The sequence below is a fragment of the Dreissena polymorpha genome, chromosome 9 (assembly GCF_020536995.1).
Source record: "Dreissena polymorpha isolate Duluth1 chromosome 9, UMN_Dpol_1.0, whole genome shotgun sequence".
Lineage (NCBI taxonomy): Eukaryota > Metazoa > Mollusca > Bivalvia > Myida > Dreissenidae > Dreissena > Dreissena polymorpha.
Window position 1 is genome coordinate 87,489,039 of NC_068363.1, and position 23,978 is coordinate 87,513,016.

The 23,978-nt window shown below is 38.1% G+C and overlaps 1 protein-coding gene across 3 annotated transcripts in view; it reads right to left on the bottom strand.

The window, feature by feature from the left end:
• Positions 1 to 205: 205 nt before the first annotated feature.
• LOC127843601 (b(0,+)-type amino acid transporter 1-like) overlaps positions 206 to 23,978 on the bottom strand; it is a 63,554-nt gene continuing 39,781 nt past the window's right edge. For all 3 annotated transcript variants that reach the window (XM_052373286.1, XM_052373287.1, XM_052373288.1), the window contains exons 5-14: positions 14,258 to 14,370; positions 10,348 to 10,473; positions 7,396 to 7,495; positions 6,300 to 6,344; positions 6,000 to 6,123; positions 5,029 to 5,132; positions 4,480 to 4,576; positions 3,677 to 3,826; positions 2,164 to 2,326; positions 206 to 685 (exon numbers count right to left, since the gene is read on the bottom strand). In XM_052373286.1, coding sequence (XP_052229246.1) covers positions 618 to 685; positions 2,164 to 2,326; positions 3,677 to 3,826; positions 4,480 to 4,576; positions 5,029 to 5,132; positions 6,000 to 6,123; positions 6,300 to 6,344; positions 7,396 to 7,495; positions 10,348 to 10,473; positions 14,258 to 14,370 — 1,090 coding nt within the window. In that variant the 3' untranslated portion in view covers positions 206 to 617. The remainder of the gene's footprint in view (positions 686 to 2,163; positions 2,327 to 3,676; positions 3,827 to 4,479; positions 4,577 to 5,028; positions 5,133 to 5,999; positions 6,124 to 6,299; positions 6,345 to 7,395; positions 7,496 to 10,347; positions 10,474 to 14,257; positions 14,371 to 23,978) is intronic.

Here is a 23,978-nt window from a genome sequence, read left to right on the forward strand (position 1 = left end):
TGTTTTTGGAGTGTCCGTCCAGAAGAAGACCCTCCGTAGTTTGAGACAGATAACTTGTTAACAGTTTAAACATGGTCGACTAGTTTGAGACAGATAACTTGTTAACAGTTTAAACATGGTCGACTAGTTTGAGACAGATAACTTGTTAACAGTGTAAACATAGTCGACTAGTTTGAGACAGATAACTTGTTAACAGTTTAAACATAGTCGACACAATTCGTAGCCACTAATAGTTTGATAATAGCCGTACACTTTCTTCTGTACATGTATATTTTTATCGAGACAAAAATGCTTAAATATTTCTTTAAGACGATACCGTAAATGTTAAACCTGGTTAAAAGTCAATTCCTCGTCTCTAAACATGTTCGATATAATGTATGCACTTTAAATACGTTGGAACTCACTCCTGCGTATATATTCAATCAGCGGGAGCACAAAATGTTTGTAAAGCGGCAAGTATATGGTTTTCTTAAAATTTCTGAACATTTGTAACCTAGCATGTAGTACATACATAATAAATCACTGAATTTCAATGAGAAAATGTGACCTACATTTTTTCGTAGGTACAACTTAAGTTACGATTGTTTTAGGCGCTTTCGCAGCGTGGCCCCTGGTCTCTAGCTGTCCGGTTCGACGTGTGGCGGAGCGATCTCCATAAAGAGCTGCATGTACATCGTCAGCTTGTCTGCAAAATGGACATTTTGGCAGTACTTGTTTAAATACGAAGACGGTTAGCTAAACGGAGCCCGGTCTGTGCCACATTATAAAAGCATAGTTCTTTGAAAACATTGCTTAATGAATGTACGTAAAGTGTCGTAACAGAGTAACATGCCAAGGCCGCACAGGCAAATCAGGGACGACACTTTCCGATAAGACAGGATTTTCGATTAGAAGACACTGCCTTAAAAGAAAAATTCCGTAAAAGCGGAAAGTGTCGTCCCTGATTAGCCTATGTGGACTGCCTAGTTTTATCAGAACGAGGCGTGAATGTTCTCATTAGCCATATTGGGATCGCCACAATAATAAATTCGACATTCGACCAAGACCATAACTGTACAAATATAACGGAATCACTACAAGGAAACGTTATCGCCAAGACATGTTTTTACAAGAAATGTTGCATAAGAAATTGTCTGTTTTTGTCATTGAATGTACTCGATAATCCCACGAAATAATTGAGCAACAATAACGAAATGTCTTTGATGCTATGTATTCCCGACGAGCGATGCTGTAGTTACAGTAACCACGTTCAATATGATGTTGCATATTTTTATTTGAAGAAGGTCGCCAATGTATGAAATAAATTGAAAATGCAGAAAGAATATAGGCGTGTTGTATTTATTTAGTATTTAAATGGACCTTTTCACGTTTTGGTAAATTGACCAAAATTGAAAAAAGTTGTTTCAGATTCGCAAATGTTCGTTTTAGTTATGATATTTGTGAGGAAACAGTAATACCGAACTTTTACCATGCTCTAAAATAGACATTATATGCATCTTTTTCACGATTTAAAACGCTGAAAATTATAAAGCGTTGCAACGCGAAACGACTGAATAATTTCGAGAGTTCTGTTGGTGTCGTTATATTTTGTGAAACTACGAGGATTGCTTATATAAAGTAAAAAATACAACGATGACGGTGTGAGGAAGGATGGCCGAGTGGTCTAAATGGTAGACCTTTACTCCAGGACTCCAGGGGTCAGTGGTTCGAGCCCTTCTGCGGGTTACTTTTTTCCTTTTTTTAAATTCTATTTTTGATATTTTACTGGAGTTTTTTTAGATACAATTGTTTCATTTATCAATATAATGCATTTAATGACAAACTTCAAGACAAAGGCCACTATAAGATAATATAGTTTAGCCGCGCTCTAGGAAACGGGACTTAATGCATGTGCGTAATGTGTCGTCCCTGATTGGCCTGTGCGATCCGCACAACTTAATAAAAGACGTTTTTGTCTGCATTTATGGAATGCGGACTGCACAGGCAAATCATTTATGGAATGCGGACTACACAGGCAAATCATTTATGGAATGCGGACTACACAGGCAAATCATTTAGGGAATGCGGACTGCACAGGCAAATCTGGGACGCACATACAACAGACTCCCTTTTCACTGAGCGGCTCTTATTTATAATAACTCGTCAAATATCTGCCTATCTTACCTATTTTGACGAGCTTGAAGTGTACCAGAGGCACGTAGAATATCAGTCCGCCAACAATAAAGATGGAGGCGTACAGGAACTGGATTTGCGGATTCTCCACTATAGGGGCGATAACCAGGTAAATGGCGCACAAAAGGAAAATAATGGGGATCACTATAGGAACCTGAAAGCACGAATAGCATGTGACGTATTCAATTAATAATCGCTGGTGCAAACAGAACGACACGATACATTGTTTCAGTGAGCATTTTATTTGTATTGGTCCAAACAAACGGCGTGGGTGGTGTATTATTATTATTATTATTATTATTATTATTATTATTATTATTATTATTATTATTAGTAGCAGTAGTAGTAGTAGTAGTAGTAGTAGTAGTAGTAGTAGTAGTAGTAGTAGTAGTAGTAGTAGTAGTAGTAGTAGTAGTAGTAGTAGTAGTAGTAGTAGTAGTAGAAGTAGTAGAAGTAGTAGTAGTAGTAGTAGTAGTAGTAGTAGTGGTAGTAGTGGTGGTCGTAGTAGTAGTAGTAGTAGTAGTAGTAGTAGTAGTAGTAGTAGTAGTAGTAGTAGTAGTAGTAGTAGTAGTAGTAGTAGTAGTAGTAGTAGTAGTAGTAGTAGTAGAAGAAGTTGTAGTAGTAGTAGTTGCAGTAGTAGTAGTAGTAGTAGTAGTAGTAGTAGTAGTAGTTGTAGTAGTAGTAGTAGTAGTAGTAGTAGTAGTAGTAGTAGTAGTAGTAGTAGTAGTAGTAGTAGTAGTAGTAGTAGTGGTAGTATATTTGTTGTTGTTGTTAGTTGTGGCGGTGACGGTCGTGGTGGTGACGATGGTGGTGGGTGGTATAATTATAGTCAGGTTTCATACTCGCGTTAATGTTTTATTATGAAGTATGTGATTATTGAAACGTGAAAGAAAGAATGTATTCTGAGGCACCATATATACTTTGAAATTATTTTTTTCCATTGATTCAATCGCCTGCATGGGTATGTCCTCAATGCACGGATATGTATTTATTGTACATTGAACACACGTGTGTGCACCTCATTCTTCTAAGTCATTACTTTTTTTCTTTTATTTATGAATTTAACGCGATTTAGCCCTGAAAAGTTTTAATCCGGATAACCACAACATAAAAAGATACAAATACGTAGGTGCAAACAGCGTTGTAACGATGTATGAACTAATAGGCGTTAAATTCAGATAATTATTTCTTAATCGATCTAATTCCAAAATTTCAGGGCAAGTATTCGCCCAGCCATTTTTAGACTTAGTAATAAAGAATAGAACCGAAAAAAATAAGTTTGAAAAAAAAAGTCACGCTTTCATTGATGATAATGTCCTTAACAGAGTGTTTCACATGAACAAAGAGATGTAGGTGGCGGAAGTTAATGTCAAACTTAACTCAAAATTCAAGCAAATCTTGAATTTTCCAATTTAAAGAATAGCCTTTATTCTTCGACTTAAGTAGAAGAATTGCTTGATGAATACGGGCAAAATGCAAGCCTGAAAATGAATGTTGTGTATACCCGGACGATGCGCGGCTCGTCCCGCTTAGTGTAACGCATCACGAGCAGAGACAGCGCCGTAAGGCCGTAGAAGAGCCAGGCCGTGAAACTGAAAAAGTCCACCAGCTGACCGATGTTGCTGATGCCAATCATCACCAGCGATATGGCACACTGCGGATGAATACAAACCAGGAATTAATAGGTTACGTATTCTAATCATCACTGGCAATATGAAACAAAAACAATCGCCTAACGAGCGGAAGGCCATGGCTTTGTTCATGCGAGTGGGTCGTTCATAACATTTCCCTCAAAACAACCTAGCCATGGTTCTACCCAGGAAACGGATTCTAGAACGCTGCAATAAGCCTTATGCTTTATATTCCATCGAGCTAAATAAATAGGTTCAGGATATTCATCACTAGCGCTAGGCACGCTGACGCTAAATACCAAAATAAACCATTTTAGTTGTTAACACGTATCATCAAAAGCGCTGATGATGAATACAAATTAGAAACGCATTAAGACGGACAATTCATTTGAATTTAGTTGCTCATTCCGTAAAACACGGACAACGAGTGCAGGATTAGAACTATTTAGTTTTTTCATTCAAATCACAAGCAGCGCTATGCATCACTTTGGATGAACATGAAATAGCGACATATCAAAACAGGAACATTTAAGTTATTGTCAAAGTGAAGAAGAGAGCATCCAGGAAATGGTGCAAATGATAATTGTGTTACTTAGTGCTTTTAGCATTAAATTGGACTATAAAAAGTAATCAACTTCTAATTTGCGATTTAAATTTACACAAAAAGCCAGCTTACCGTAAAAACAATGGAAGGTAACGGTGTGAGTCGTCGAACGTACACGTATGACAGTAGTTCTGGTAGGTGACCTTCACGACCGGCGCAGTACACGACTCTGTACACAGAAAGTAGTGCCAACTCAAATAAGTGAATTCATTTCAGCGTAAAGATCTTTTATACTATTTAAACATTACCCAACACTAATACGCAAATTAAGTTATCTTTAACAATCATAAATTCTATTCAAACATGCATATAAACACCCGCGCATATATTTGACTGGTTCCATGTACAGCTGTTATCAAATCTCCGTCATTGTAATACTATTTAAACCATTCGATAATGATCGATTAATTCTTCGTTTTATTGGTAATGATCTTATTAACTTTATTCTCCTTTTATATTTTAACAGTAAAATAACGTACAAATAAGCCAAAATAACAGCAAGTCATTTTGACAGACCTCGAAGAATTTCACCACTTCATTTGTTACCAATTCCCGATAAGGGAGATAACCGCTGCGCAGTAAATCCAAACTTCGAATCATCTCCACTTCCTCCACACTTACCTTCCTCCTGTGAATACGGAACCGTTGGCAGCTCCAAACGTTGAGAAGAGAACGGCTATGGGCAGAATAACGCTCGCAGATTTCAGCACGCGATCAGCCCAAGTCTGGGAGAGAAGAAAAAAAATATTTCAATAAATTTTAAGCATGCATATACTCTGTCTTTCTCGGGCACCCGATCTGTATTTTAGCCGACAGTAGTATTGGTCAACCTCCGCGCAGAGATTTGACGTAAACCAGCATAGCTGGATCAAATCCCTGCATTCATAACCAACCATGTGATGATAGCCGACCCACGTTGTACAATAATTTTACCGTTGTAATTTTTACTTTTTTAATTTAGGTATTTTATTTTAGTACGAACCTAAACTTATACACTATTTTCAAAATGTAAAAGAAACTGATTTTTGTGTGCAAAATTTGCTCATTACAAAAACATTCTTTTAAATGTATAACTAATATTGTAGAAGTGAGGGTCATGTGTGATGCGAATGAAATTGAGCGGATCTCCCGCTATTCAAAAGACGGAGTGGACTTTTGACGCCAAAAGTGAATTAAGATTGACTAAACTCAATATATACAATGCCAATCAAAAGGTATCGAAGTTTATAAAATGCACCTCTGTCTACTAAAGTTATGTCCAGTGTACCAATCGACACCTGATTTATGATCTCTCATGTACTTGGTTTTATGCCCGAGTGTAATGTCTATGGATTTCGTTAAAAATGTCCCATTCCAATCGCAAACCTGCAAACCTGTTTCGTTCTTTATTTCGAGCTATCAAAGTTTCCTTCCTCTCAATTTGACTCGGATATCATAAACAATACTAATGGGCAATAAACAAAGTAAAATTTGAACACTTGGTAATTTTTATTACATTGGTAACACAAACATTTAAGGCTTGTTATCGTTAAAGTCGATGAAGACCTTTTATAACGTTTCACTTTTAACATATAGCATACTTGCCAACTTACCACAGCTACGGCGCTGGACGCTAGCAACTCGGATGACGTCATGGCCGTCAGGTATCCGATATTTGTGAGCACGTACACAACTGTAACCAAGGCTACACCAAGAATATTAGCCCGAGGCAGATTTCTAGGTATTAAAAGTATTAATTGATTCATTCATTGATTGAAAGATCGACTGAAAGATTAAATATTGATTGATTGATTGATTAAATTACGAATTTATGTATTCATTTGTTTATTTATTTATTCATTCACGTATTCGTCGAGATGGTAATTTTTACTGCATAGAAAAACAATACTTGCATTTCTGGTTTGTATATTTCTTCTGTAACGTAGTTAAGATTGTTCCTACAAAATCAAAGGCGACAATATAGTGTTTATACAAAACGATAATTTGATAGTGTTTATACAGAACGATAATTTGCATCATTCAAGTTCACATTTTCTGCAAATCGACTCATTTAAATCATTTAGTACATAGTAGGCACTTTCCCATGTCAATACAGCATAGGCTATCAATATTTGAGTCTCGTTGTAGGAAAACGGAGCTTAATGCAAGTGCGTAATTGCCGTCCCATATTAGCCTATGAAGTACGCACAGGCTTATCAGGAACAACACTTTCTGCTTTTATAGTATATTTCGTTTGAAGTAAATCTCTTCTTAGCGAAATACAGTTTAGGCGGAAAGCGGCGTCCCTGATATGCCTGTTTATTAGAATGTGCACATTCTAATTCGCGATGACATTGGACGCACACGCATTTAGCCCAGTTTTCAAAAAACGCTCAATTTATCAAAAATGCTTGTATGTATGTACAGGACTATGCCAGCATGACTGCAACTCCATTCCAGGGGAGATCACTGCGAGACAATTAGAGTTTCGGTACTTTTCAGTTGTTGAAAGCCTTAGGAGCCTGGTAAAACGCCAGGGTGAGGGGATATCACTGCGAGACAGTGAGCGTTACGGCACTTACCAGCCGTCATACGCCCAGAGAGCCTGACAGAACGCCAGGGCGAGGTGATCATTGCGAGACAGTGAGTGTTACGGTACTTACCAGCCTTCATACGCATGGAGGGCCTTGCAGAACGCTAGGGCGAGTGGACATCAATGCGAGACAAAAAGAGTTACGGTACTTACCAGCCGTCATACGCATAGAGAGCGTTGCAGAACGCCAAGGCAAGTGGACATCAATGCGAGACAAAACGAGTTACGGAACTTACCAGCCGTCATACGTATATAGAGCCTTGCAGAACGCTAGGGCGAGTGGACATCAATGCGAGACAATAAGACTTACGGTACTTACCAGCCGTCATACTCCCAGAGCGGCTGACAGAACACCAGGGCGAGGGGGAGAAACTGCGATACAGTTATATCGAGACAGTTAGAGTTACGGTTCTTACCAGCCGTCATACGCCCAGAGAGCCTGGTAGAACGCCAGTGCGATAGTTGAGGGTGAGCTGGTGGATCCGGCGAAACTGTCCTGGAACTGTGTCGTGTGACCTGCAGGCAGGTGTAGAGTTTTATATTAATCAAAAGAGCCTCGCGCTCCGAAAACTGAGCTCAATGCGTGTGCGTATAGCAGTCCGAAAATGCATTTTCGTTAAGAAGAGACGTTTAACCGAAAAACAAATCCATTAAAGCGGAAAGTGGCGTTACTGATCTGCCTGTGCGGATTGCACAGGCTAATGTGAGACGACGCTTTAAACGCGTGCATTAAGCACTCAACGTTAGCACATGCATTAAGCCCAGTTTTCCAAGAGTGAAGCAATGTGTAACCGCCTACGACGACGTCTACAATAATGACGATTGATCCACATTGCTAAAGATATGGTCTGATTTTCTTGTGTTCGGGGAATCGGCAGCAAGGCTTTGTACGGCTGGTGCCTTGGAAATCACCATGTTAGAGCCCAAAGATGCTGATGATAGCATCACGGTACTAAACATGGTTTACATGAGCTTCTACACATATTGGCAAAATGACAATTTAAAAAATGTCACGGATTTAAACTAATGCTAAAGAACATAGTTTAACTGTCGTGATGTATTGCCAAAAGCATAAATAGAAATATAGAAATATAATGTGACGTTTTTTTTTAAGTTGGAAACACGTTCACTACTAAATATCCTACTAATGGTGCAGTGAATTGTATTCCCAACGGTCCCGGGTTTGAATCTAGGTATAAAAGAAACACATTATTCATTTTGTCTTGTTAATTTGATCACTTTAGATTATTTACAATAGCTTAGTTGTGTAAAAAGTAAATAAAATGGCATTCTTTAGAAACATGATAATGTATTAACAACTCTCGTCGATCTAGAATATTGTTGCAGTTATCAGAGACACTTTCCCACGGTGACTTACCCTGAGCGAGCCGGACATTGACTCTAACAAAGCTGATTATGAGCGCCCCCAAATTGCAACTGAAGACCCAACCTCACCGAGCCGGACGATGCCGCTGACGACGTTGATTATGAGCGCCCCAAACATGCAACTAAAGACTCAACCTCAACGAGCCGGACTATGCCGCTGGCGAAGCTAACTATGAGCGTCTTAAACTTGCAACTAAAGACCCAACCTCAACGAGCCGGACGAGGCCCCTGACGACGCTAATTGTGAGCGTCCCCAACTTGCAACTAAAGACGAACCTCAACGAACCGGACAATACCGCTGACGACGCTGACTATGAGCGCCCCAAACTTGCTACTTAAGACCCAACCTCAACGAGCCGGACGATGCTGCTGGCGATTCTGATTATGAGCGTCCCCAAACTTGCACCTAAAGACCCGACCTCAATGAGCCGGACGATGCCGCTGACGACGCTGATTTTGAGCGCCCCAAACTTGCAACTAAAGACCCGACCTCAACGAGCCGGACGATGCCGCTGACGACGCTGATTATGAGCGTCCCAAACTTGCAACTAAAGAAACAACCTCAACGAACCGGACGATGCCGCTGACGACGCTAATTATGAGCGTCCCAAACTTGCAACTAAAGAATCAACATCAACGAGCCGGACGATGCCGCTGACGACGCTGATTATGAGCGTCCCAAACTTGCAACTTATGAATCAATCTTAACGAGCCGGACGATGCCGCTGCCGACACTTATTATGAGCGTCCCTAAATTGCAACTAAAGAATCCACATCAACGAGCCGGACGATGCCGCTGACGACGCTGATTATGAGCGTCTTATACTTGCAACTAAAGACCCAACCTCAACGAGCCGGACGATGCCGCTGACGACACTGATTATGAGCGTCCCCAAACTTGCAAGTAAAGACCCGACCTCAACGAGACGGACGATACCGCTTACGACGCTGATTATGAGCGTCCCAAACTTGCAACTAAAGACCCAACCTCAACGAGCCGGACGATGCCGCTGACGACGCTGATGAGGAGCGTCCCAAACTTGCAACTAAAGACCCGACCTCAACGAGCCGGACGATGCCGCTGACGACACTTATTATGAGCGTTCCCAAATTGCAACTAAAGACCCAAAATCAACGAGCCGGACGATGCCGCTGACGACGCTGATTATGAGCGTCCCCAAACTTGCAACTAAAGACTCAACCTCAACGAGCCGGGCAACGACGCTGACGACGCTGATTATGAGCGTCCCCAAACTTGCAACCAAAGACCCAACCTCAACGAGCCGGACGATGCCGCTGACGACGCTGATGAGGAGCGTCCCAAACTTGCAACTAAAGACCCGACCTCAACGAGCCGGACGATGCCGCTGACGACGCTAATTATGAGCGCACCTTACTTGCAACTAAAGAATCAACCTCAACGAGCCGGACAACGACGCTGACGACTCTGATTATGAGCGCCCCCAACTTGCAACTAAAGACCCAACCTCAACGAATCGGACGATGCCGCTGACGACGCTGATTTCGAGCGCACCTAACTTGCAACTAAAGAATCAACCTCAACGAGCCAGGCAACGACGCTGACGACGCTGATTTCGAGCGCACCTAACTTGCAACTAAAGAATCAACCTCAACGAGCCGGGCAACGACGCTGACGACGCTGATTATGAGCGTCTCCAACTGGCAACTAAAGACCCGATCTCAACGAGCCGGACGATGCCGCTGACGACGTTGATAATGAGCGCCGTCAACTTGCAACTAAAGAATCAACCTCCAAGAGCCTGACTATGCCTGCGACAATTGTGATTATGGGCGCATTCAGCTTACAACTATGGGCTTATGGCGTGCGACCCGGACAAGGCCGCACACGATGACTATAATAAGCTTTTCTAGCGGATTAAGGAACCAGCTGGAAGTAAGGCGAGCCGGGCGATGCTACTGCAGATGATAATCAGCGCCCCAGCTGGAAACTTATGACTTACCCTGGGCGAGACGGACTATGCCGCCGATCATGACGATTACTAGAGCTCCCAGCTTGGCCGCTGTGAACAGGATCTGTACGCGTGCGGCTGCCGTGACGCTCATGCTGTTAATCACCATCAGCGTTACTATTGAAACAGAAAATATTTAACGAAACTGTAATTATTCGTGTACATAGTGCATATGGTCACTTGATTTATTGGACAGTTATTATTTTAAAGACGTGGTTGCGTCCGAAAAGTCGTACGTCCCTTAGTCACTGAGTTTTTTCTTGTTAGTTATTATGTTCGCAAACTGGCAGTGTTTAACTCGGAAAGTTAGGGGGTCAGTGTGTATCTTAAAATTTTGCTTGTAATAAAGTGATCCTGATATGCCAGATAAAATGAAGCAAATATATACTTTCTATCGTTAAGCAGAGATATGTGTCGTTGATCCCACCATATAAACCAAAATATAATTGCATACTTATGGGCAATATGTGAATTATTATTCAAGCACGTGAAAACGATGTAAACCAACTGATTGGATGATGGTACTGGGCGTTGCGTGGAAATTATAATTGTGACTTGTGACTTATAACACATGCGACGTGTAAGTTGGGAGTCTTTTTCAAGTCCAATAAAGAGGTGAGTGAATGTCGGCATGCTCGTTTAGACGAGTGTCCTCTTCAAATGGTTGTAAGAACAGTGAATTAACTGTTGTGCTCTGCGTACTGAGATCAATGCTTCGATGGCATGCTCTTATTAAGTTGCACGATCGCCAAGATGATCGCTGATATACAACAAAGTATGTATGTATGTGTCCTGTGAAAGATAATTACTTGTGAGATACGATGGCTGATATGGTGTTGTAAGGAACAGAGCGTGAGTGGTATTTATTAATTCGTTAAAACTGCATTAAACTAACGTTTACTCTATTAACGCATTGAAGCATATATGACCGAAATGTGTTCAAGTCAGCGTTTCATATTGGTTCATGTTGCTGTAATGTTTCAAGGTGGCAAACCGACTTAAAATCTTGCTATAATGTATTCATCAGGTTCATCAGGTTTAATGATGCTATTACGTTTTAATATCGGAAATCCGAATCTAACCAGTATTGATTTATTTCAACAAAGAATTCATATATTTAAAAAAAACATTGCACTGCCTTATCACGCGTAAAAAAAAAACACTTAAAAAAGAGACGTATGCTCGAACCCGGCGAATTCTCATGCGTTGCCGTCGTGTACATCGAAGGCAGGTAATGTTCGATTTAAGATATCACGCGGCAAACAGATGAAAAGACATATTCTAAGTATGTCCTTATGTGCCATTTGTAGGTAAAACATTTGCCCGACTTTGAGATATACAGCTGATCTATTTATTTACGTTTACTGATTCTCTTTTAAGCGACGTTTTAAGAGCACTTAAACGTTACTTCATTGTGACAAATTTGTTTTATGGCATATGTCGAGATCGCATTGCTAAATCGAGCACCCGAATATATCCTGTGTTTAAGCATTTTAGCATTGTCCATATATATATATATATATATATATATATATATATATATATATATATATATATATATATATATATATATATATATATATATATATATATATATATATATGGACAATATATATAATTGTTATATGGACAATATATATAATTGTTACATATAAAGCGATAAAACAGCTCTCAATGCCTATGAAGGAAATAACGTGATATATTTTGGAAATTTCGGATGGGCTGCAATTGTGCTTCAGATTTCAGACTATAAAAATTAGTATCCGTAATGACGCGTCAGGTAATATCTACCATCGTGCTAAAAGTACAGACCAGTGCATGCAGACGCACGATCTCTATTTGTTTTACCGCAATAAACGATGTGCGCGATAGTGTTGCATCCTTTGCGTTTGTCAAGTAAATTCTCTAACGCATTATGTAACCATCGTATCATGTTAATCTGTATCTCGCGGTATTTAACGATTAAACACGCATTAAATGCAAATGCGGCTTACCAAACATGCACTTTATTTCAATAACTTGTATATAAATCTGATAACATTGATCTGAACTTTTTTTTAAATCTTATTTGTATGTTGTTTTCAAATGAAATCATTTTTTACTGATTAATTTGTGAAAGACAAATAATATGACCGATGTTTACAATTAAGCTTGCCAATCGAAAGATCAGCGAAAGCCGCCGAAATAGGAATACAGATGCCAGCTATACTGTAAAAGACGCATACAATAACTACAAAACAAAAGCCCGCCTTTTACTCCCGGCTGAAATGTTCACCAAATAAAAATCAACCTAGATCTGTGAAAACTGGGATTTATGCAATGCCATCACAGATTAGCCTGTGTAGTCCTCAAAGGTAAATCAGGATGGACACTTTCTGATCTGAGTTATAAGGACGTCTCTTGTTAATGATATTCCAGTTTAGGCGGTATACGTCGTCCCTGCTACTTTTTCTTCTTCATCATTATTTTGTATCGAGTGCACCGGGATTGTCTCCCATATGGCCATCGCCCCCCAGAAAGACGTGTTAGTTGGTTACGGGGGATAGTGCAAGATACAGGAGACACCCCGTTCCAGAGGTGACCCTGGGTCTTTAAGTGCCCGGTGTATAGCACCTAGTACACTGCACCTCGGTTTTACGTCTCATGCGAAAGACGAGTTAGTAGGTTAGGTGCAGCGGGGGATCGAACCAGCGATCTCTGGATTGTGAAGCCAGTGTGCTACCACTAGACCACGGATCCGCTACACGTCGTCCCTGATTAGACTGTACGGACTAAACAGACTAATCTCGAACGACACTTAATGCGCATGCAATGAGTCCGGTTTTCACAAATAGAGTTGCATAATGAATGAACCTAAAGGAGGAATGAGATCACTATTGTTATCCAATATATGACAATATAAATACCCCAAAAAAAGCAATTTTTGATAAAGATCACTAAACTGTTTCAGAGACGAAGATAACATTATCAACGTCTCTGTCTGTTGGTACAAATAAAGCTGACCCATTTATATTCCTTTCAAAATCACAACCCTTATCAAACTTTGTTATTTAAAGTATGCTATCATTGGTTGATATAATTGACCAGCGTTGTTTGTAGCACGGTGCGTATATTGTCATAGCGAGGGATAAGTGGTTCTTTCTACAATCATGCGCATTTCTTACTGGTCAAGAGCACATGCAAAACATAAATACCAATGAATACAACTAAAATCACCGCCTTAAAACGGTCAATGCAAAGCATAATGACACAAACCAACGCTTTTATCGTGTGTTTTTGTTTTAAAATAAACCCATCTAAAATATTTGATTTTCCCTTAGTTTATTAATAAGATAAACACTATGCATACATACAATAAATTGTTATAACACAATTAAACACAATACACTGTGAAAACGTAAATTATTATAATAAGTATAGGGACTTTGTTTAGACGCATGATGACCGGTTAGCACGCTGGTTGTACACTCGATTCTCATCTCGGCGACAAGGGTTCAATCGCCGTTCCAGGCGCAGATGAGAGTACGCGGTAACCATACCGGACAGGTGGGCTTATTTCTGGCTAATTCCGCTGCCCCCATCCCCATCCCACCTCCCAACAGCACATGATTACTCACACTGAATATTTTTACGTGAACCATATATTGCTGAAAATTGCAGATATGATTAAAAACTCGTGACAACGATACACTTTTAATGTAGTGTGGATACTTCTCTTTAGTAAAATATGCAAATACTAATTATTGGGATCGATTTATTAAGTGTCATGTTCCAAAAACGACTTATTTTCACAATTTTATAAAAGTGTTCCTGTTGGAGTTTGTGCGTGGTGTGATAGGTTGTAAATATTGATTTTAAAAAGGTTTTACTCGAATACATGTACATGTATATCAAATCGTACCTATAGCAACGGCGGCTATCACCTTAGGAACCACTTCCGGAGAGCCGCAGTACGGGAAGAATGTCGTCAGGTACTCGGAAAACGTCAGGCAGATAATGGCGATAGACGAGGGTCTTGAAAGAATACAATATTTTGGGAAAAACATTATTGCAATAACTTGAATGACGGCGCAGAGCTCACTATCGTCAAATAAGATGTCATTTTAAACAAAGAACGTTATCTTTAACAGTAGAATATGAAAACCACATATGTTTTAAATCGTATACAGCACATTGTTTTTTTATTGAAGCAATAATATAAATGATGATACAAAGTTAAATATTTGCCGATGTGCATGAGCTCATCTCTAAGGACATCGTCCGGGTAGCTTCGGGGAAATACTTTAGACGATCTTTAAATTGGGACAGATGTTATTTCTGCTTTGTACAGAAGACGTGTTATATTCAATCCATGAAAATCAACATTATCATGCGTGTTATGTAAACAAATGGGAAATTTGATAAGAAATTATCAAATATCGAAAGCACAGAAATTATACGAATATTTGCGTTACGAACAAATAAAAACATATTTGAAAAATGTATATTTATAAAAACAAACGTAAAATTTTTGTTGATGATAATAATGTACAATGTCGACAACGTATCGTTACCGTCGTAAATAATGCACACAGTACTGGTATTTAAAAAAACAATTGTGGATATGTTCAGTGTAAATTGTTATTTTAACCGTCTGGTTGATATATAATACAATTTTGAGGGAAATACAGCATAGAGATTCCAATTTAGGCGACCACTTTGTATTTGCCCTTTTGGCGGGCTTTTTACATGCTACCAACAATGCTTCTTTTCTATGTCAATATTTTAATGCCTGACAGAATTAATTGATGATTTATTTTAAATAATAAGTCGACATTTGACAGGAAATCACAGAGAGGAATTCGATTAACTGTCCAACCTAACCTTTGATAAGTTTTTTTCCATCATGAAGAAAGGGGAGAAGACTTATCTTCGAAAGATAAGAATCAACAGACTACGGTAAAATCAACGTCCACCGTCGTATTTATCATTACATTAGTGACGACAAAATCCTAGCACGCGCAATTAAGTTCACACAATTATTTTTCCAAGATGTATTTATGGGTGGGAAATAACAAAAGCGTTCAGCCATAAAAAGAGGATTCTGCCATTTCCTAGCTTAGGCAAAAACGACGGAAACGCTGACCAGGTAATTGTGAAACTGATCTTAGTGGAGTTCGGGGACGTGTCAGGGTCAAGGTCGCCAACTAGCGTCTCTGAAAAAGCGCAAAGTAAGCGTTATAATATAATATAATATAATATATAAAGAATAACAGGTAACTGCCTGATATTTTTGTAATATATAAGGCAAGGCTTAGAATAATATAACGGCGAAGCTTGCCGAGTCGTTATTTTATTCGTGCCGAGCCTGATATATTACAAAAAGATCAGGCAGTAACCTGTTTTTCTGTTTGTCATACCTCTTTGTTTCCGATTTTAAAGAAATAATGAAAAAATCGCTAAAAAGCTGAAGTTTTAGCGGGAAAGAATATGACTTTCGTCGTTTAACGTGTTAATAAAGACGTGATGAGCACGCACGCTTAATATTTGGAAACAAATGTTTTTGCTGTTTGTGTTGCATTTTGTGTTTAAAAAATATTACATCTTGATATCAAATTGTTTAATTGTTGAATCTGATTCGATGTTACTAAAAATGATTACTTTATAGTTGATTCCGTGCAACATGACCATCCTCCACACATGACTGATATAAGAACTGCCTGTTGACCATGATATAAAAAATATATCAGGCAACGTTATATCAGACAGATATCAATGCGGTGGTATGATAAAATATAATATAATAAACGATTTCAAATCATAATAACTTAACAGTTGTCATTAAGTAATCTCATGTAAAAAATTTATTTTCGTACATTATTCTATAAAGACAACTTACTTTTAACATAAAAAACACTATGGGATGTCGGAAAAATAAGCAATTGCGAAGCAGAACATTTCCTTTGAGTTATCTTAGACGCGCTTCATACAAGAAACGCTAAGCACCTACTTGAATAAACATTTACAAGACATATAATTCATATCTACACATGCACTACATCAATATTTTACTTCGCTTGAGATATTAAGCAAGGATCATAAAATCATAAATCACAATTTATTTTTTATAATTGGTTTGCTTTCAAGGTTTGTCTTTACTCCTCCTATCTATGAATCTTTTACAGCAAAAGCAGTATACATTTATTTGAAACAATTTAATAATCATTGTGAGTATTATTAATAATTATCACCATTATTAACGATCATTATAATAATCATTTTTTCTAAGCATACATACAACATAATCATTCATTTGTGTTTTTTTTCACGTTTTTCATATCATTAATCCAAAGTCTTAGGTGAAATAATTTTAGTTTATTAACAGCGGTACATGTAACATTATGTGACAGACATTTGTAAATTATTGTTTAGGTAAGAATGATCCTTTTGCATAATCAGATAATGCCCTGTTAAATATGGCAGGATGTTTTGTTTCGTTTCTCCAATAATGGTCATCCGATCACCATCAAACTTCAGGAAAGCATTTTGAATATGTTATTGATGAAGTGCGATATTCAGTCAAAACGCCCCTAAATGCAAAAGTTACGGTCCTTGAAATCCATAGATTGTGATTTCAATGTGGGTTTATTGTCCCTAAATGGTTGGAAGTTGATGGTGGACACACGCGAGAAAACTAAATCAATCACACAGCAATACATTTTCTAGTTGTATGAAATAATTCACGAATAGTACGCGTTTTCTTTCAGACATCGCCAGACGGTTGCGAAGACAGCTCTTGTCTCGAAATGAGAAGGAAGGGGCAAACAAACCGCGCGCAATTAAGCGCGTAAAGAATAACGTAGCTTTAGAACACATGAATCAATCGAAATTGAAAATGACATTCGCATGAAATGGGTGGAGATTATTTATGCGAGCAAGTTAATTTCAGATTCCCCGAGTGAAAGAAGAGCGCTTGACAAATTGAACAAGTTTAACGCGAGCAACATCAGGAATACGCAGTTGTCGAGACAAGTGAATGCCTACAGCTCCAACATAATCAGTCCTGAGACATTACCGTGTCACAGATCTGAGCTCGCTAATTGGAAGGGCATCTTAGGGAATAGCAAACATGCATTCACATTTGGCGATGTGTCCACGTTGTCGAAAAACGCCATATCAAGATACAAAGGCGATCGGTCTCATGTGAGTCGCTCTATGTATCATGCATCATATGCACAGCTCGCAAGATAACTCCATTAAACAGAAAGAAGACATGGGTAACTTAAAGTATGACATTAAAGAGAACAGCAATGACTGCGCATTTTCTAAAGGTCACATGCAGGACATCGCGTATGTAAGCTTGACCTCGACAACGCGGTGCAAACAAATTTCAAGCCGATTGCTACATTTCGACTCACGACGATAATGTGAAGCACGTTCTGGATGACAAGACCGATTGTATTGATGATTGTATTAACGGCCACCGGAAAAACTTTGCGAAACCGAAATTTCGCAAACTTAAGTACCCTTTTTCTTAAAGATTTGCTACTTTGAGACATAGTATGCGATAAAAGTCTTATCGTTGATTAATAATTGGTTATTTTCACTCAAAAAACGCGTTTTCTTCACTATGAAATTTACAAGCAAAGTTGGGGTTCCCATGGGATTTTTGCATTTTCCCATGGGATTTTCGATTTTCCCATGGGATTTTTTCTCCCATGGGATTTTTTTTCTCCCATAATTTGCAAATGGGAGAAAAATCCCATGGGATTTTGAACATTTTAAAAAACGTGTTTTATTTGCGTTTGCAAGTATTTTAACGTTATTTAAGGACTGTATATTGGTTTTATGCCAATTATATATAAAAATATTTAGTAATAAAAAAATCCCATTTTAAAATGGGAGAAAAAAATCCCATGGGATTTTTTTCTTATTTTGAGAGATTTATTCATGAAACTTTCAGAAACATCATATTTTATGAAATGATGAACAACTACGATATTTTAATGCGTTTAGTCGTGTTTAAAAACAAAACAAAAAATCCCATGGGATTTTTAAATCCCATGGGATTTTTAAATCCCATGGGATTTTTTCTCCCATGGGATTTTTTTCCAATGGGATTTTTCAGTTTCGTAAGCCGAATAAGTTTCTTAATGCGAAAAACAACAATAAAGGAAATAATAATTATAATTTTGAATAATAAATTGAATAATATAAATAACATGAATATTTTTAAAATGAGTTACAATTAAAGGTTTATGCTAGTAGAACTTATCATTTCTTGTTCGAGCAGATGGTTGAGTCCAATTGGTGAGTATGCCAGCTTAGAACCAGTATAAATGCATCGCAGACAGACAACGCTGTCATACTGTACACACCGCTGAGTAACAATCTTTATTGCATTTCATTTTGCAACAGAAAATGAACTCCGTAGTATAATTGATCTTATATATGCCCCCTGCTTTTGAAAGCGTGCAACACATTAACATAACAATAAGTCCATGCCAAAAACTATGTGCAAATTCCATTCAAAGCTATATACACATTATAAAGGTCAGATGACCCGCGTCATGCGAAAATGGGTCTTATGTCATATGCGGCCGAAGTTGGTCCATCCTAGCTTGTCCAACCGCGCAGTCTGGTCAGGTACTACGCTGACTGATATATAAAGTCAAGCCATGATTCGTGGTCTCATATCCTAACTCGGTAGCTCCTGTGCGAAACTTTCACCGGAAACGACGGCACCGAGACGGGCGCTCGAACTTTGCGGATGCGCGTTATATGTTATATATAATAGCGCGATGTGTTTTTTCTTGCCTCAAATTAGTAAGCCCAATCAGCGTTTTATTGTGTTTTTTGCTTCTACTATTAACAAGAACTTCAACTGATACGAACATGAATTTTATTTTAATATGTTTATTTAATGCTCGGAAAACTCATTGTATATTTAGACTACTACTTATAAAACAAAGTCGGGTTTTCGGCATAAAAATTGTTATTCCAAACCAGATTTTACGCACTTTACTGTACAAAATACCGTTAGGGCCACCGTGGTTACTCATTAAAATCCAGAGGGCGAGAATGCGAGAACGCGAAAGTACGATGACGACAGTGCGACAATACGATGGCGACAATGCGTTCGTACGATTGCGAAAACGCGCTAGTACGATGACGACAATGCGACAGTGCGACAATACAATGGCGGCAGTGCGATAGTACGGGGGCGACAATGCGATAGTCATATCGTACTGTCGCCGTGGTATCATCGCAATGTCGCCATCGTTCTATCGCATTGTCGCCATCGTATTGTCGCACTGTCGCCATCTCATTTTCGAATTGCCGCCATCATACTATCGCGTTATCGCATTGGCACCATCGTACTATCGCACTGTCGGCTATCGCCATCGTATTGTCGCACTGTCGTCATCGTATTTTCGCACTGTCGTCATCGTATTATCGCACTATAGAACTGTAGTATTGTCGCCATCGTACTATCTCACTGTCGCCATCGTATTGTCGCACTGTCGTCATCGCACTGTCTGATTGTCGTCATCGTATTATCGCGTTCTCGCATTGTCGCCATCGTACTATCGCATTGTCGCCATCGTATTGTCACCCTGTCATCATCGTATTGTCACATTGTCGCCATCGTTCTATCGCGTTCTCGCGTTCTCGCCCTCTGGATTGTAATGTGTAACCACGATGGCACTAACGGTATTCCGTAATACTGCTAAAGCACAGTATGATTAGGTCACTCCCAATGCTCAAATCTCTATGTCTATTTTAGTAACAACACATGTCTATGGAAGGATATTTAGGTAAAAGTTACATCATTCGTGGTGAATATTTACATTATGACCGATGCTTATTCTAATTTGCTTTATGACAATTCCAACATGCTTGTTGTCTATTCGTTTATACTTGATGATTGCTGCAACATTACATCATTCATGAATAATATTTACATTGTGCGTGATGTTTATTCTAACATGCTTCATGACAGTTCCAACATGCTTGTTCTCTATCGGTTATACTTGATGATTGTTTCAACATGCTTGGTGACTATCCAATGTGTGTGTGTTCATTATTCCTGAAACCAGTCATAATCGGTTTTGCCACTAAGCGTCATTAACAACGGCAGTTAGCAACAGGCAGTAAGCAGAATGCAAGTTACTAAATTATGACATCAGGTGGCGCGCGTTTATTTTCCGTATGTTGAATAAATTACTTTTCGGAAAAAAAAGCGAAAACATCCGAATCATTTTGACTAGTAAACTGAATAAGCTGAATTAGTTCCCTTCGTTATATAATCTCCATTAAACTAAATACGTTCATTATTGCCATGAAGACCAGTAAGTTTACACAATGAATTGACTGCCGTGAATGTTTTTGATATTTGTAAGATGCAATTGGCACTCAAGAAATTATACATGCATTTTATTCAGAACATAACGGGGCTGATGTGTTGGAATTGTGGCCCTTCCCTAGTCCAAATAATTACAGTAGACGTAATCTACCGATGTGCATTGCATATCGACCTCATATTTATAAAGTAGCCCAAACCCCCATTGCCACAGACCTGTGCGTGAAACTTTCAGATTTCTCTAGTCTGTTTACCATGCTATAATTACAATTTCTATAAACACATATTTATCATTTTATGACTATATAATGTCTGTGGTATACAGAGAAACCTGAAAGTTACAAGTACTCGTGTCTAGTACTGTACAACTATTGTACTCCTCGTTGAGAAAACAACTACTTCATCTACATGTATTAAAATATCATAAAACATAATTTTCAATCAAGTTGGAAAAAATCAATAAATAAATGTCATATAAACAGGTTTGTCATGAACGTTGACGTCGCTCTTGGTTACCAGAAAAATTCCCACGCACGGATTTCAACCGTCATTGTTTACAATCAATTAAATGCATAAGTACTTGAATTTGTATAGTGTTTTTTAAAAGTGTCCAGCTACAGGTGGTTAGCGTGTGGCTATAATACTAGTTAGTGAAAACATATTTTGGAATGATAAGTAATCATATTATAACGAAAAATCAACTTTTCTTAAAAAAAATAAGTTAAATATATATTCAACAAGGTATCCAACTCGAAATCATCCGAAAACGGGATGCATCGTTTTAAACAGCCATTACTTCATCAATTTTGCAGCGATTTTCACGATCTTGGTCTTATTCAACGCAGAAATAAATTTCCTTTCTGGAAATGTATATGTCTTGCAATATTTTTACAAATACTGGGTCAACTTTTAAAAATAACACGATACACAACTCGCGTGACCCAGCTGTGATCGATCAGACAGTATTCATGACTGAAATCTTCACGGGGAAATGGGCATTTTCCCTGCAAAGTTCACGAACCTCGATACCATAATTCAATAAAACGTATGAAAAAAAACATTCTTACCGTGCTTGCCGTAGAATTATGCATCAAAACTAACTGTCCAGCGCATTTTCAAACCTTTGTTTACATACATTTCAACCAACTGACATTTTAAACACAAGGGTGATTTCATTGCTCCAATGCGGAGTTGTGTCCTTACAACTGGAGATTTCATTCATAAATACGGTCTGATCGATAACAACTGGGTCAAGCGAATTATGTATAGCTTTATTTCTTAAAATTTGACCCAGCATGTGTAGAAATATAACAATATATATACATTTCCTAAAAGGAAATTCATTTCTGCGTTGAATAAGACCGGGTCATGAAAATCGCTGCAAAATTAATTTAGTAATGGCTGCTCAAAACGATGCACCCCGTTTTCGGATGATTTCGAGTTGGATACCTTGTTATATATAAAACGGTAGTGATTTTTTTTTATAGAAAATTTGATTTTTCGTTTTAATATGATTATTTATCATTCAAAAAGATGTTTTCACTAATTATTATCATAGCCACACGCTAACCACCTGTGTGTCCAGCACGTGTGCCGGGAGAACAGGGCTTAATGTATTTTTTGTTAAGCTCTATAATATTTATATCCAATCTGTATGAAAAAATGTCGGTGAACATTATTCCGGTGTTAATTTTTGAAAATATTGAGGCATTCGTTAATTATGGATCTAAAACGGAACATTAATCCGCAAAAAAAACACCGGGCATATTGCATATTAGATCGGACACATGAAATTATTTCGAAAGAAAGCAATAAGAGTTTCAATTCTACAAGAGTAAGTATCGCTGTGCACGATTACGCTCTTACTGCTCGTATATATTTGACTCTTGGCAAATACCTAGTGTTTTATTTTGCTTAATCTAAATTGTGTCATGCATCTATATGTACTTAAAGCAGCATGACCAACAGCTCTTTCATATGTGAAAGAGATTGACACGAAATACCTACCCATCTATAATAAAGTTTATATGTGCACTTCAATATTATAGTTTTAAAGCATTTTATGTGGTGCAATATAAAAGTACTCTAGTAAATTTGAAATTATGTAATCGATTTCCTCTCAACATACATGCAAAGTTCCAGATAACTTTTTCAGCAAAATCTTGGTTTACACTCTATAATAATCCAGCCTTAAAGTCTATTATTAATTCTTTTTTTCCATGTAAATATAATTTTTGGCACATCCGCATTTAGGTTTATAGTCTAAGAAGAGCTAATGACAATTGCCGGTTTACAGCAGACTTTTTGCGATAAAAGGACCAGATAATGGAAAACGTTCGGCTTTTCGACTGTTGTAAAGATGGTCTGTTATTCATAATAACGTTAAAGTGCTGTTGATTTCATAATTGTAATGAGGGCCTAGACGAGTGGGAACTCATTGATAAAATGTTTACATTATATGCATTGATATTGAGTTTTACGCATGATCACACATTTTGAATTCTTATTTTATTTTTCCAATGTGTAACCGTACGCACAGAATTTAAGTCTACTTTTTTACTAAATTTAATTCAATTTTTTACGACTTTAAGCGTCTTATCTGGAGCTCTGCATACATGCATTAGTAGCATATATTGAAATATATCCATAGACTTTCTTTGGTTATTGAAGGTAAATTACTGTACAAAAAATATGGTTAGTCATTAACCAAAAAAAAGTTAAGTCTACAAACACGCGGTTAATTTCGGTTCAGTAGCAAATATCTTACAAAGGTGCGCAACTTCTCCTATAACATAAAATTTCCGTTATACGCCGTAAATTTCCGTAGTCCTCCGTAGCATTTCGGAATGACTGTCAATTGACATCATTGTATCATGCATGATAGTATGTTGCTTTGTGCTTGGGTGAAACTCACATCTTACCATCGCGTTAATTTATTAAACGCATTAATATTTGATTTCATTATGCACTGCGCCTATTGCACAAGTCTCTCTGCACAAACCAACATACACATATGCAGCATGCAATTAACGAACAAGAATGTTGCATCTGTACACATGCATGATACCATTAAGCAGAATGTAAATAGACATTGGACATCAGGCAAGATGTAAGTGTCATCAAGCATGAAAAGGTGTCTACATATTAATTGAAAGTACCATCAAGAATCATGACACAGTCACAAAGAAGGATGTAATTTTTACCTAAATACCCTTCCATATTTGTCGGCACTGTGTGTTTGCTTAATTTCACTGAAGAACGTCTACTGGTAAATCTTACA